The sequence below is a fragment of the Tauraco erythrolophus genome, chromosome 9, assembly GCF_009769465.1.
Source record: "Tauraco erythrolophus isolate bTauEry1 chromosome 9, bTauEry1.pri, whole genome shotgun sequence".
NCBI lineage: Eukaryota > Metazoa > Chordata > Aves > Musophagiformes > Musophagidae > Tauraco > Tauraco erythrolophus.
In genome coordinates, this window is record NC_141473.1 from 18,373,727 (window position 1) to 18,389,329 (window position 15,603).

Sequence of the window (15,603 nt, forward strand, 5' to 3'; positions counted from 1 at the left end):
GGTGTGCATCGCCTCAGTTGTGTTTGCAGTTTTGAGAAAAAACCTAATTTCTGTCCGTGGCCAGAGATGGCAGGGTTCTCTCGAGTACACTTAAACTTTCACAACCAGTGCTTTAGGTCAAACTTCTTTCTGAAGCCACTGAAATGTGTATAGTGTTCTAAGAGTACAGCATCTTAAGAAAGTTAGTAAACTTGTTTAATTTGTCTTCTTACTTCACACCTAGATCAGAGGGTTGTGATACAAAGTGTGAATTTCTTTTAATACTGTGATGATTTATTTCTTTAAAGGTAAGCAGTTCTGTCTCGGGAGTTTTTTCACTAGTGTGCTGAAGAGGGTTGGTTTGTTATTGTTCCCACAAGATGGAGCTGTCTACATACGTAATCAATATGGAATTTATACTACTAATGAATCTTAAGGAGTTCTGTCAAAATGCTGTTTTAGATCACAGATCACCATTTTATTAGGGTCCTTGCAGAAAACAGTACAATGTAGAACATGAAATAGTAACTCTCATTTTAATAAGGTAGAGAAAACCTGTGGTTAAGGCAGTGCATTGTGATGTACACAGTATTGATTTCTTCCCCCACAATTTTAAATGTTTATTCCCTATATGATTTTGAATTAAATATTATGATAATACCCTTGAGAATTATCAATCAGTACTTTATTTATCATTAAACTAAAGTATAAGTAGCTTTAATACTGAGGAAAAAAAAAACCAAACAACACTTATTTTTGTAACAGTGAATATTGTATTGCCTATGCTACATCATATGTGCTTCCAGAATTTCTGGCTATGTTTTCTGGAATTGTTTGATAATATTTTGAAGAGAAGTATCCTGGTCGCAACTTGTTTCCCTCTCAGTATTTGACAGCAGGTCTGCCAGTGTTGGCAGATCCGAAATCGATGAAAAAGTATTAAAGACAGCCGTGCTGAACTGCAGCTACTGGATACCCCCAAATCATTAGGCAATAGCTAAGTCCAAAAAGGTAGTGCATTGCTGTCACCAAAGAAAGTGTGGTGGTACAAACTCAAGTATGGAGTTCCGCTTGCACCATCTTTTTACAGTCTTGTTCTCATTTTCAGTATGTTTAGTGTGGTTTACTACTGTTCTCACTTACGGTTATGTTGCACAACTTACGGTTACAAGTACACAGCGATAGACGGAAGTCTCCTGTCTTTGTGATAATGATGCTCCTTTCTCACTTCTCTTTGAGAACATTGGAAGGAGATCTAAACTCAGAGACTCTTTCTACCCTTAAATAAAAGGCTCAAGGAAGCAGTAATTAATGGAACTTATAGCTGGTTTTTGCTTTAGCATCCAGTGCAATACAGATGATGAGTCCAGTCCATTCAGGGGAACTCGTGCATGCCTGTTTTCTGTGAAGGCACTATCTGATGCCTCTGGTCCTCCGAATCTTTGTATTTCTTCTCTAGAGCACCACTCATAACCAGCTTGTACTGTGTATTTTGGAGCACTACAGCATCAGTTATTGAACCTTTTTCTTCATCCCTTCCCTGTTTCTTGACAGGTAACAGTTACATGGTCTACACGCTTCCCCCCATGTCTTCAGGTGTGGAAAATGAGGTTACCTAATGAGAGCTCGCTCAATGCTGACTATGTGTCCTGCACCTTCCTTTACTCCCAGGCCAGGTTGCTGCTTCTCCCTCCAGCCAGAACAAGGTTCTGGGTGCAGGTGTTTCCCACTGGCAAGTGTGGGTCACTCATGATCTTCCACTACAGCCCTTTAAACCTCAGTCGTCCTGGGCAGCCTTGAGACATACCTTTCAGGCAGTCTGACAGGAACCTCAGGAGGAGAGTCTGGCCATCACACATTTGCTCCTTCCAGCTGTCGTTTCAGACTGTGGTGGTGGAAGGGGTGAGGAGTATTTTAACGCTTGTGAACCACTTCATGGGTCAGCAACCTTCAATTTTCCCCTGGTGCACTTTGGAGGAAAAAGCCTATCTTTCAGTACCATAGCCTTATTTTCCTATCATAAGCAAAAGGGGGATATTCTAGGAATATTTTATTGAATAGATTTTTCCCTGAGAAAATATCTACAGCAAGCAGGCTCTCAGTAAATGACTTTCTTCCTTTGGTATGTAGGACCCCTTATTACCTTTCTCATTTCTCTAACTTCAGATGCTTCTCTGAGTATATTGTCTAAGGTCAAAAGGAACTAAAATAAGTTGAAGAATCTAGTTACAAGAATCTTTTCAATCTCTTCTATATCCTGTTCTTCCTTGAAAGGTGAAGTTTTTGGTTAGACACTCAGCTATGGGTTTGTTGAACGGGTGATGATGACCCCAGATCTTGGCAGAGCCCAGCTGTCCGGTTAGAAAAGAGGATCTTGAATAATATGGGAAGTCATACTTCTCCAAGATGACTGAGAGGGAAGTACTTTCTCTCTACTCAAGAGTTTTAGAGGCTTTGACTCACTGTTGCCTGGGTCTTGAGCTTAAGACTGTACTCCTACAAGCAACATTGAGGCCTTTGGAACTTCAGCCTTCTCCTTCCCATCTTAAGATATTTTTTTTTAATTATTTTTTAAAGCCACTTCTCCTTACGGATTTCTGGAGGAATCTTTGTAATGATGAAAGGAAATTAGAGCCTAAAAAAGGAATTTAAAGATTTTTGGTCTCCTAATTTTTTTGAATGCTTACAGTTTGCAGTACAAACATGTTTGTATATGTATGACTATATCATTCTCATATTGCTGCTGTCATTCTATCTGAAAAGCTGCTTCAGAAGTTACGTGTCTTTGCTGTTGTTGCTGTATCACATTATTAATCAAATTTTGGAGCTGCCTTTGCCTTACCTTTCTTGGAAGACTCCATACCTTTTGACTTCCAGTGTAGTTCTCTGTAATACCGCTTTTCTTGCATCATCTACTGAAGTCTAAAGCTTTAAATTGTCCCCATCTCCTTTGCTTACTCTCCTGCTTGAGCATTTTTTCACTGTATGTTTCTATTTCTGATGCAGCTCGACAAGCTATGCCAGCAATTTCTCCGGGAGACATGTTTCCTGCTTAAGATTTCTAAGTGTACTTTAAACAATTAGTAAAATAATTCAGAAGTTGTGAGTTTATCCATTCCTGAAAGTTAGATCCCATTGAGGTAGGCGCCTTAGGCATGTGCATGTCATAGTTTTACTTTAGAAGATGTTGAGTGCAGGCAGGAGGAGGCAGGGAGCAGTGGGGATTGCCTTCCGGCATGGGTCCGGCTGCTGCCACACAGTGCTCCGGGCACTCTGGCTGGAATCATCCAACCCTGATTGAGTTGGATAACTCTGATGTTAGGAATACCAGGAAAGCAAACTTGTATGTTTGCACTTCTTTATATTTAGCAAAGAGTGGAATTTGATGGAAAAGCGATCCATGCTATTTGAGGTGGTCGGAGAAACTGATTCTTTTGTACCCGTATTTGAGCATTAGGGCATAAATAACAGACCAGTGAGGCTCAGGTCAACCATGATGTAACTGGTTAAGCACCTGGATTAATGCCATAAGGGCTGGGTTCAGTTCTCAGTTTTGTGCCATCTCTTCCTTTTAATGCTGGTTTTGGTGAAGTGGATCACAAATGATGGCACTGTAACATCAAGTCTGCATGCTTTTATTTTCTTTTTAAGAGAGAGATTTCAATAAAGATCCTTGCGTGCTATTTTTAACTGGGGGGAAAAAGTAAACTTTTATTTTCTTATTTGTATTTAACAGGTCTGTATATGATGACCAACCAAATGCACATCAGAGGTTTATGGAAAAACTAGATGCCTGCATACGTAACCATGACAGGGAGATAGAAAAGATGTGCAATTTTCACCATCAGGGCTTTGTGGATGCTATTACAGAACTTCTTAAAGTTAGGGCTGATGCAGAAAAATTAAAGGTAAGGAACTAGTTTTTCAGAGTTTCATATATCATTGTCTTTGAATTTAAAAGAAGGAACTTGACTCTTTTACTTAAGAATAAGAATTTAGTGATTTATAACATACACTCTGATGTTTGCAATGATTTTTTAAGTGGTTTATTTAGGATTCATGATTAGAGCTGTGTTGCCTGATCCAGTAATTTACATTTTCAAAGCTGAGTGTTTTATTAGATCTAATTCTAATTATTTTTTTTACTGTATGTTTTCAGAAAATGTTACCAAAATTATTTTGCCCTTTTTAAAGGCTTTCTCAGAAGGTAAAGAACAACAAATGGTAAACCCAATATTTTTTATATAGGTCTTTTTCTTATCATGCATTTTTATGTCAAGCCTTAGAAAAAAATAAAATCTTGATTAGAAAAATAACAATACAATTATGCATGAAAAGTAAATTTTCTTTACTCTGTAATGAGTAGGACAGTAGGTGGAGTTAGTAGTTTTGGTTAGAAATGAGAACTAAGATTTACTCCAAATCAGAATGCAGAATAATGAATTATGAGATCCGTCCCTTTTAGCTCTCTTTACACTTTTGAGAGCAAAATATGCACACCAGACAGAATGAGCATAGTTCATCAGAGGTTATGATTAGAAGAGCATTATATAAAGGATATTCAGATAACAAGAGACCAAATACAGCGTCAATGAGGTCATTGAGCATCTTTGTTCAGAAATTAATGAGATTTTTAATAAACTAGAATGTGCTTCCTTATTATGATGACCTAATGAGTCACTTACTATGTGGGAAAATCTGAGGTCGAGCTTTGCCTGCACCTGCAGCATTAAAATGTTGCTGTGGTTTGGAGATTTCCACGTTTGATGTTAATCAACCACCCAGTGTTTGCATTCAGCAAAGTATGAATGTTTAATTACCATAAAATGCAATCACCATTTCTTACAGACAATGAATGGCCCATAGAGCTCATTGAGGTTATCAAAAAGGGACCAGTGGTCAATTGGGTCAATGATTTGAATTGTTTGACAGACCTACAGAAACAAGCAAAGTTCAAAAATCCCAAGTAAATTTGAGAAGTTTGCCACAGAATCTGTTAGAAAGAACTGTCATAAGTAATTGAAGTTAACAAAAGCCCTTTGCGATCAAAAGTTCAAGTTCAAGCTGTAGAGTTAATTTGAATTTGCATTTCTTTGTTCTAAGTTTCTCATGAAGCATGATCTGATTACAAGGGTGAGCAGTCACATCAGGGCAATATATGCATATTTGTCTAACAAAGGTGAAATTATTTTTAAGGTCCAAGTTACTGATACCAACCGAAGGCTTCAGGATGCTGGGAAAGAGGTGAGAAAATGGTGCTTCCTATGTGGGCATTATGAATATTTGTAGCACATTAAATTTATTTGCATAATTTAATTGTGATCTTTCTTTCCTTTTTTTTTAAAAAATAAAAATCTCTAAGGTGATAGCCCAAACAGAGGAAATCATCCGATGTAGAGTTCAGCAACGGAATATTACAACAGTTGTGGAAAAACTACAGTTGTGTCTTCCAGGTAAGCGACCTATAGCTGAATATGATGGCAAATTTAAAGAAAGTAAGTCACAATAGCCAAAATGCAAAATAATTTTGTTTTTTTAAGTTCTGGTCCTGTAATGTGGTTTAACAAAAGAATTAACAAGTTTTAAAAAGATGTCAACATGTAGTTTCCATGTCTTCTACAATATTTGACATAGAATAATTATGCCACTTTGTGAGAAGACAGTGAGACATATAAATGATGCAAACAATGTAGCTACATACAACTTTAAATGAAGTAATAGTTCTAGTGTGATGAAGTTATTGCTTAAGAGAGTGGTTTTACTGCTTGAGTTCTGTGGAAAATACTAATGATTCTACTTCAATGTTGTACTTTTAGCTCTGTCTCATTACATTTAAAAAAACCCCAAACATAAGGGCTGTACGTAATGTTTCAGAAAGGTAATGTAGGATTGCACACAGCTCTATGAACATTTTACCCCGTTTGTCATATTGGCATAGAACAAATTTGAGAATTTTTCTTTGTAAAGTCTTGTTGTTGACTTGTTATGAGTACAGTAGGTGGTACTGTTGCCATTTAATGGAGGAAGGTCACAGACTGGTAACGCAGATAAAATTGTGGTATCTAGTAAGTGAATGAATACGCTAGAGATATATAGTGTCTACTGTTTTGTTTAATCTGTTCCATTTAAAAGCTGTTAAGAGTTCAGTTCTTTTTTTCTTTTTTAGATTTTTTTTGTTAGTTATATTACATTTATGTTACAGTAGGAATTAAATAAGGTAAGTTTAGCATATCCTTTTCTGTGGTCTATTTTATCCTTTACAGTATATATTTTCCTCTTTTGCTAACTAAAGTCATAACAAGATCCATGGGTTAATCTACTTGTTTTTATGCAGTGCTGGAAATGTACAGCAAACTAAAAGAACAGATGAATGTAAAAAGGTGAGTGAACTTATTTCTATTAGTAAAATACAACATTTTTAAGTAAACTGATAGAAAACGTTAGTGTAGGTAGACAAGCAAGTACTCTAAGTCCTGTAGCTTTGATATCTGTAGTCTTCTTTTCATAATACCTTGTCTGTGTTTCAGGAATGTCACTGCAAGTGTACAAATGTTATATTGAATATAAAGACTTCTGGGAGCTTAGTGATTGCCATGAAAAATAACGTTTACTTAAATAAGCATGACATGCAGTGAAATTATGGTTATAAAATGTGAAGTAAAGTGTTTTGGTTTTTCTTATTAATACTTAAAACAGTTCTAAAAGCAAGAATAATAAGATCCTTAGGAAGCAGAGATCTTTCAGAGTACATTAATACCTGATTAATCTGTCAGGATGTATTTAAATCAAATTCCAAGAAAAAAGGAGATTTCAGTCCGTATACTTTTCTTCAGACCTATCTGGTATCTCTGTGCTAATCTTTTGTGTACGTGGGACTGTGAGAATGAAGTGCAGAAAACGTGTTGTGATTTATTTTTTTTTTTCCCCTGTGACAAATTGACTTGTTAAAAAAAAACCAAACATAATTAAAAATTAATTTATAGAGTAATGGTTTCTAACTGATATGTGATCAGTTGCTCCTTCCAGTGTTGTGTCTTCACTTTCCAGTTTCTCAGAGCACCACTCACTGCAGCTGTAACCCCAGTATCCCCAGTTCTCTCTCAGTGGCAGCTCAGCTGCCCCTGTCCCCTGCAGCCATCATCCTCTCCCACTGGGGCTGATGCTGCTGCCTTACGCCTCGTGCACACCCACCCAAGGAACACTACTGCTGCTGCTTCCTGATTTCTACAGCATCATTGCCACCTTCATCCCTGTCTGCTTTTTATACAGCCTCAGTCACGCTGATTGCTCTGTGTCTTCTCTTGCTGCATTCATGATCATTGTCATTGCCTCTTTGTGTGCCTGGTACCACTGCAGTGAGCCCCTGCTAAGCAAGTCTATCTGGACCCGACTGTTTCTATTGGAACTAGCTATGCATATTCAGGTGTCTACAGGGCTGCTGTGTGATATAGATTTACTTTTGGACTGTTTGTCCGGATGGCCAACACCTCTTGCCACACTGCTGTACATCTGAAAATCCTCAGCAGCGGCCACTGTGAGTAAATCAGCTCTAAAACCTGTGTGCGGACGTGTCCAAAATGCATCAGATCTACCGTACACGTCAGATCAATCAGCGTTGCAGCAAATTTGATGCGTCTTTGACAGTGATATATGTGCTACAAAATACCTGTGTGCACATGCTGTCCAGGAGGTCTTCTGCAGCAATATGAGAGCTTTAAGGATGACCTAATATCTATGGGGCACTGTGCTGTCTCTTACTACAATCACAACTTGCTAGATGTGAACCAGTGTGGTAGATCTTACCAGCTTAACTACTGTACACTATTTCCTCTGAACAGGACACTGGTTTACCTTCTGCTTAGCGTAGCTGACAGCGTGTTGTTGCAGTGCTCTTGGAGCAGCTTGGCAGAAAGATGTAAGCAGTCCAGTGCCCTTGCCACTCTGGTCAGAGAACAGACTGCAGGGTGTGCTCTCTGAATTGCGCTGCTTCCTACTTCCTTCTGCAAGGTGATCTGTGGTGTGCTATGTTTTGCATGTTGAAAATACAGAAACACTGGGATCAAGGCCTGTGTTCTGCCACTCCCTTGCTTTGTCAGGCAAGACAAGCAGCATTCCTTGTTTTAGAATTGCGAAGGAAGTTATAGTTCCTAATGTCATCATGGAGAGATCACTTAGGTGAGATAAAATTGCAAATGGCTTTTAGTGTTTTGACTCCCGTGTTTTCTAGCAGTTTTGTAGAGTCCGCTGGTGATTGATCTGCTTTCTGAGAAATCATCAGTACTCATTAAATCTAAAACTAAATTTCTATTATTTAAGAGATTCAGATCTGATTATTTAAGAGATTCAGATCTGATAATTTTCCTGCGGAAGGAGTTGCCAGACAGGAAGTCTTTAAAATTCAAAGGACAGTATACTGAATTGAGGGGTTTGGACATGTCATTGTCATACCATAAAAAGATCTAAGGGAGAGAGGAGATGCCATAGCTTTGATGTATCATTCCTTAAAATCACATGGAGTGCAGAAGGTTTAGACTCTGCTGCAGGCTACTATTCCAGCTCAGATATCTCTTTCATTAGCTTCGCTACAGTTACTACTTTGCCTGTGACTTAAAGTTCCCTATAATACAGCCTAGCGGTGTCAATCTCGTGGAATTTGTAGTTAATTCAAATGGTAATTTCCTTGTGGCTTACCAGGCAACAAATCCAAAGAGTGAGTGCATCCTGGCCTTTATCACTAAGTGATTGAGCAATAGCAAGGACATCATAGCATCAGTGCAAAGACCTGGTAGCAGATGTGTGCAGATACAAGTTTCAAAACTGACCTTCCTAAGTTTTGCTGTGAAGCTTTCCTGGAGGAAGGAGCATTCACAATCCCTGTCTTAACAAAACAATAAGGAATGTTTATTTTAGGCAAAGATAATTTTTTTCGTGAACCTTCACTGAGATTTGTTAGTGCAGCAAAGCTTTCATTGATGTTTTAAAAAAAAGACGTCTTTTCTTTTGACTTTCTCTGCTTGCAGCCTTTTAGAATAGATTTTCATTATTCCATTGTTTCACAGTCTTGCACTATGAATAAACCTAATTTCTGACGTTTAAAGGAAGAGAAGAAGAAAGTGTGGATATTCTATATTTTGGGGAATAGTTGTTTTAGGATTAAGATTGAAATTCCATTTCCTTTTCTGCATGGCAGAACCTTTTAGGATAATGCAGGATTTTGAGTCTGGAGTACATACTGGTTTATGCAGATAGAATGGAGATTTACTGAGGAGTCCAGAAAACCATCTATTGATAGCAACTTTTGGTCCCTACGAACATGGGCTACATCTGAACTGATGACCTAGAGGTGAAAGGCTCTGTATCCTATTTATCTGTCTCCTGAGCCATGCATAACACAAGTTGACAAGAACTATAGTTGTGAGAGGAAGTAACTGCGGAATCTGCTCTAAACAGACACAACTGGCTGGAAGGAGTTATGGACGGTTTAAAGTCTTAGCTGAGGAAGCACAAGGGAGAGGCATGGACTCTCCACTGCTCTCCAAAACATGTAGTGGGGGCTATGGATTTAGATGGAACTACCTAAATCTTTAGGTTTTAGTTAGAGATAAAATCATCACACGTTTTATATGGCTGTGTTACCATGGCCTGTGTGTTTGGATTTTGATATGTGTCTCTGGAGAAAGTTCCCAGCTGCTTCAAGAGATCGTGGTCTAATTGGGAATTGTTAGAACTGGTGTTTTTGCAAGTGTTCTTTCACAATAAGTGTTAAAAAAAACCCAAAACTACTCCAAACCTGCCATACAGTGAAAATAACTAAATAAACCAATCTGCTAAGGTTGTCGCTCGATCTTCTCAAATCTGCTGTGAGAAGGACTAAAGAAAGATTATGGTCTTTCACAGTGAGCTTTTTGCCCTGAAAGACTTGGATTCGTTTTCTGACCTTACTATGTATTTCTTCCGAACTGTGGGAGAGGCAGAGTTGATTTGTTATTTAGGTTACTAAGTCTCACTGAGGCAGTCATGCAGCCTTTCTCTACATAAACCTTCTAAGCATTCGAATAAACCTGAAGGATGCAAATAGAAAAACTTCATAATTTATATAATTTGGTTCTACTTATGTCTGTATGGAAAGATATCGGAACAGGTAAAACTGATGGTGATTTGATTTTGGTTTTCTGCATTGTTTTCAAACCATGTCAAAATGAAGCACTGAATTCTATCGACTGCAAATCTATACTTCCCAGAGATATCACGGGTCTGGCAAAAAAAACCCATCAAAATATATATATGATACTGAACTGTCAGCTGCTTGCTTTCTCACCGTTCTCACAACCCTATTTGTTTGATAATTTCTATTTAAAAAAAAAATCCTATCGCATCATTATGGATGAAAAAAGTATTCCACAGATCTTGTTTTTTTTTCACATAGCAACTCTTTAATCTGATTTTCAGAAACATTGAACTTTTGACTCACTTTGCAGAAGTTTCAGAGTTGATAGGGCCTTGATCTTAGTTTGTGGTCCTTTAGAGCCACTGATAAAATTGGTTTGCTGGGGAAGTTTAAAAATTAGGTTTAGAATTGTTAAGACAACTAGATTTAAAAACAAAATAAATGAATAATTGTTCCTGTGGTGAAAGGGTTTTCAATTGCAATTTCAATATATTATCTTCAAGATCTCTGTGAATGTGTCTTTTTCACAGTATTATTGAAAAATTCCAATGAAGTCCTTTAAATTTGTTTGGTAGAGTAGAAAAAATTTTTCGTCTTTACTTAATGGAAATGTAGTAAGCAGGAATATGCAGTATTTGCCTCTGAGGGAGGCACAGAAGTTGGAGAACACTACTATTTTTTTGTTTGTAAATTATTTATTTAATTAAAATGAAATGAAAATTTTAAGGTTATTGTCTCTCCTTTTGTTTTTTCAACAGGAAATTTTGAGGCATGACTACACGTTTCTTTACTCAAAAGACTTGCGTAGAAATACGTTATTCTCAGTAAAATTCACAGCCTTTGAGTTCATCTTGCTCTGTCCTGTGTAGCTTCTTGGCTGCTCTAGTTTAACTTGATGGGGCTTTTTTAGTAAGTTACAGAATTTCTCTTAACTGCCTCCAAATGACACTCCACTGCTAAAAATCTTAAAAGTTCTCTTTGTCATTTAAAACATAACTTAATACTCTGTGTACACTGAAGTAGTGGTCACTTTCTTTTGCTTTCCGATTTTTTTATGTGTTAATGTTTCAAATTCAAATTTCAGTACAGACCTGGCTACTCTGTGTCTGGGACTTGGACATTTTGTAAAACATCAGCTTAATTTTAGAATAAGATGATGTAAAACATTAATATTACTTTTCTGAGTTTTTTTGTTGTTGTTTGTTTGGTTATTTTTTTCCCCTAGTCCTGCTTCTTGCTGGTTGTGAAGTTTCCATTTTTATAGTTTGGAGATATTAGTAAAATTCATCTTACAGTTTTCAGATTCTGATTACAAGATGGATCAGTTCTGGACAGTCCTATCATATGAACTCTATTGGTGTTTCAAACTTGTCTTCCATTTCAAAGCTTACATTACAAATTTTACTTTGGAGAACATATTCTTACAAGATTAGTTCAGAAGAATAGACAGAAGACTGCTCAATTTATATGAAAAAAGTAACATTGAAGATAATTTAACTCGTTTATAGTCAAATAGGTAATCTTTACCTTATATGATTGATGATATATGATAGGAACTAATAATCTTGTTGTCAAAATCTTCAGCATTGAGTTAAATCTGTGGAATGTTTTTAAAGCAAAATATACAAATACATCATTCCGTGAAATTACATGCAAAACTTTAAATCCTGACCTGCAGATGACCTTCAAATTAATAAGACTTCAGAGCTTTATCAGAACAGATGTTAAAAGGGCAAGGTCCTGAGCTTCATATATATATAATTAGTAAGGGACTCTAGAATGGATTTAAAGTGGATTATGTTAATTCTGATCTTACAGACAAGCAGTCAAAAACCTTCCAGATGAAATAACAGTGTTCTGATAAGCTGATCTGTATAATTTAAATAAAAACCTTTTATACCATTTTGATGCTATTATGGTTTTATTCCCCAGAAGTCTCACCATGTGGCACTCTTGGTCATTTACCATTTTAAAAAAAACAAAAACCACACACATAAAACCCCTAGACCCCTTCTTATCTGCAACATTCCCGTTGCCTTATGTATATTTTATATAAACCAAGTATATAATAAACAAAAGCTCCTAATTTACACTTGAAACCTCCTTATTTGCAATCTCTTGAAAGCAGTTGTGTTCTGGAATAAAAGAGAAGATTTTTCCCATCCTCCAGCTATGCTGAACTGCTAGCTTAGAAATGTCATGAGTGAGAAAATTCAAAACAATGTGTTTATTTCAGAATGGATTAAGAAATTATGACTGAAATATTAATAATTTATTAGTGTTTGTCTACAGAAGGGAAGCCAGTGGCTTGAATTGTGTTTCAGCTTGAAAGTGCTTACTCACTAGATCTACAAAGTAATATCCAGAAGTAAAAGAACTGGAAAGAGTTTTCTAGGTTTTTTTTTAACATTCGAAGGGACTTTGCTCATACTCAGCTTTTCCCTTTCAAAATTATTTGGAAATTTTCCTATACTGATTGTGTAGGACTTTCAGGAAGAAAAAGGATACGAAAAGCCAAAAATGGGCTAAGGATATTACTCTGTATTTGTGGAAGGAAAGAGTTGGATCTAGGAGCAAATTAACTCAATCTGATCTCAGTTTTTCTACTTTTCCTGTTCAAGACCAAGCTAGAAGGCATTGATTCACCTTATTCTGTTATAGTAGACCAAACTAAATGCGTTTTTCCAGAAACCTCCTGTGCTGAGTGGCTGGTAAGAATACTACATAGAGGAAAATTATTGTCATATCTACAACTAATTGCTGTCCTATTCATGTTTAACCTGTTTCCTGCACCTCTCTTTAAATGTATTGGCATCACAGATTTGTTGATCATGGTGTTTCTGTTTATTGCCTTCTTAGTTTAGCTGTCTATACCAGAACTGGCCCACTTCTATTTTGCTTCATCTTTTCAATAAAGTAAAAATTTTCACAAGCATTCTGCCTTAGATGCTTATATGACATTTGAAAATTAAATAGAGAAGGATATTCACTTCAGGAACAGGCGTGTAGAAGCCTAACTTAGTTCTGAATCACTTCCTTGTGGTGTTCATCTCTCTACTGATGATAAGAGGAAGTATAGAAAACCAATTTCCCTCAATTAAAATTTTCTTCTTTGAATGTTTCCTACATCAGCTGAAAGCATCAAAATTTTACTTACATGCTACAGACCTGATGTTGATAAATGGTTTTAGGTAGTAAGTCTTGGCCCTGCAACCCCTATAATCTATGAGAGAACTGAAAGTGAAGACAGGTAAAGAACTATAGTAATAGATAGAGTTGATGTCTCAGTATTTGGTAGCTTTCTGTTGTCAAAATTGTTTGAGCCTTTTATTTATTTATTTACTTTGCAGTTAAATCACTTTTCACTCACTTAGTTTTAGCTTGAGTATTTCTTTAATCTCAATGTCCCTTATGTAAAATTTCATAGCATAGTTACAAATGTACCGTGCAACATCTGCATAGTGTATAGACATGAGAGGAGATATTTCTTGGTGTTTTGTTTTTTCCCCCCTCTCAGGCCTTATCTTCCATATTTCTGCTACAAATAGTCTGTAGGCTAACAGAACACAGAAGAATAAAGAAAATTATGGAGTCTTGGTTGTTTTGATTTTTTTTTTTTTTTTTTTAAACCCTCTGACCTTAATGCTTGTTCAAAGTAGTTGTTTTCTTTGTGGGATATACTGTATTTAGTCAGAAAAGTAAATAGATTCGTGGTTTGCAGTGAAATATGATATACTGCTGGAAAAATATTTGTTAAGATAAGTGTATACATGTCTCTTCCAGCTAAGGATGGTGGAAAGAGGGTAGGTGTGGTTGTGTATATGTTCATGTATACCTAAAGAAGGCAGATGCATATAGGCACACTTTTTCAATGTTTTTTTCATTGTTTGGTGCATGTACTGCAATGTTTGATGGTTGGCAATTTGTGTTTCAGGAAACAAACTCATAAAAATCCCTAATAAATTCAATCCGGAAGGGAAGATAATTGTTACAACGTCGGTGCCTCCATTCTGCAAGATGCTCCATGTGGTGTTAGGAATCTATTGATCAGAATAGCTAATACCATAGGAGCCTACTTAAAATTTTTACTTGACTGAGCCACTCTTAACAGTTTACTGTTTTGTTCCAAACTAAAGCATTATATGGATGACCTTTTGTTTCTTATTTTTTCTAAGAACAGAGTAATTTCATTAAATATATATTGATTGCGTGTATGATATTGATATCCTATATTTGATAAAGAAAGTATTTTATTAAAATTTGATCAGAAGCTACATAATTTGATTTTAATCTCTTTGTAGATACTATTCTGCTTTAAAAACAATGGAACAGCTAGAAAATCTATATCTTCCTAGAGTTAGCCAATACCGTTTTTGCCAGATAATGATAGAAAATCTTCCAAAACTGCGTGAAGAAATAAAAGAAATATCCATGTCAGATCTCAAGGATTTCTTAGAGAGTATTCGAAAGCATTCTGACAGAATTGGGGAAACTGCCATGAAGCAGGTAAGCCGACCTAACAGGGTTACGTTAGTCCTGTTTTCTACTGAAAATAGCAGTGTTGATAGCCTCAGGTTAGCCCAAAAGATTTGTCTAAGGATTATAGTCATCACATAGACCTTTGAGTAAAGATGGAGATCTGTGAAATGCTTGATAACATCTTGGGTAGTTTCTTCTCCTGAACATGAAGTTGTCAAGTCTAGCAGTCCCTGGCTGACATAGGAAGCAGCAGCGTGACACCTCAGTAGCATCAAACTTTTCTTCCAAATTTGTGTCTGTGTCCTAGACAAGAAGTAGTTTCCTGTCTGGAAAAGGAAAGAGAAATGCTGTATATCTCAAGTTGCAAAAAATTGACATACTTTGAGTAGTCAACTCCTAGACAGTCTGTAACTCAACAGCTACACCAAAACAAAGAGCAGCCCATCTGGCCAGCAGGCAAGGATGAATAAGACTAAAAGAAATGTTGAGATAGCTGCCTAGTACTACTAATACAGAGCATGACACTGGCATATTACCCTCCAGAGAGGGCACACAACAGACGAGAGAGAGCAGAGGGCTGAGGTGAGAGCCAGGATGAGACTGGGACAGCTGAAGCCCTTGCTCGTTCCATCACAGAATAATCTGCCACTTCAAAGCACTGGTACTGGAGAAGCTTTAAAGCAGTTAATGCTTTTAATGTTTATTTGGAGAGCAAGTAAAGTTTTCATTTGACTTTTTGTTGGGCAGAGTTCAGGTCGGATTGCCATTTTGCCGTCTAAGGTTCTTGGAAAATGCAGCATTGATTATTATAAATAAATTATAATTTATTGATTATTATAAATAAAATATCATCACAAGATGATACTGTATTACCTTGTTGCGTTTCTTTCAATAGTAAGGACAATACAGTGCATTTGGCTTCTGCAGCTGGCTGCTCACTAAGGCTTAACTGAAGACAGCAAACAAATAACTGGAAA

General features: G+C 36.7%; 1 protein-coding gene across 5 annotated transcripts in view; it reads left to right on the forward strand.

Annotated features, from left to right (window-relative positions):
• EXOC6 (exocyst complex component 6) overlaps positions 1-15,603 on the forward strand; it is a 98,793-nt gene that overhangs the window by 16,443 nt on the left and 66,747 nt on the right. For all 5 annotated transcript variants that reach the window (XM_086616956.1, XM_086616955.1, XM_086616957.1 and 2 more), the window contains exons 2-6: positions 3,716-3,887; positions 5,176-5,223; positions 5,342-5,432; positions 6,314-6,359; positions 14,449-14,653. In XM_086616956.1, the coding sequence (XP_086473082.1) occupies positions 3,716-3,887; positions 5,176-5,223; positions 5,342-5,432; positions 6,314-6,359; positions 14,449-14,653 (562 nt within the window). The remainder of the gene's footprint in view (positions 1-3,715; positions 3,888-5,175; positions 5,224-5,341; positions 5,433-6,313; positions 6,360-14,448; positions 14,654-15,603) is intronic.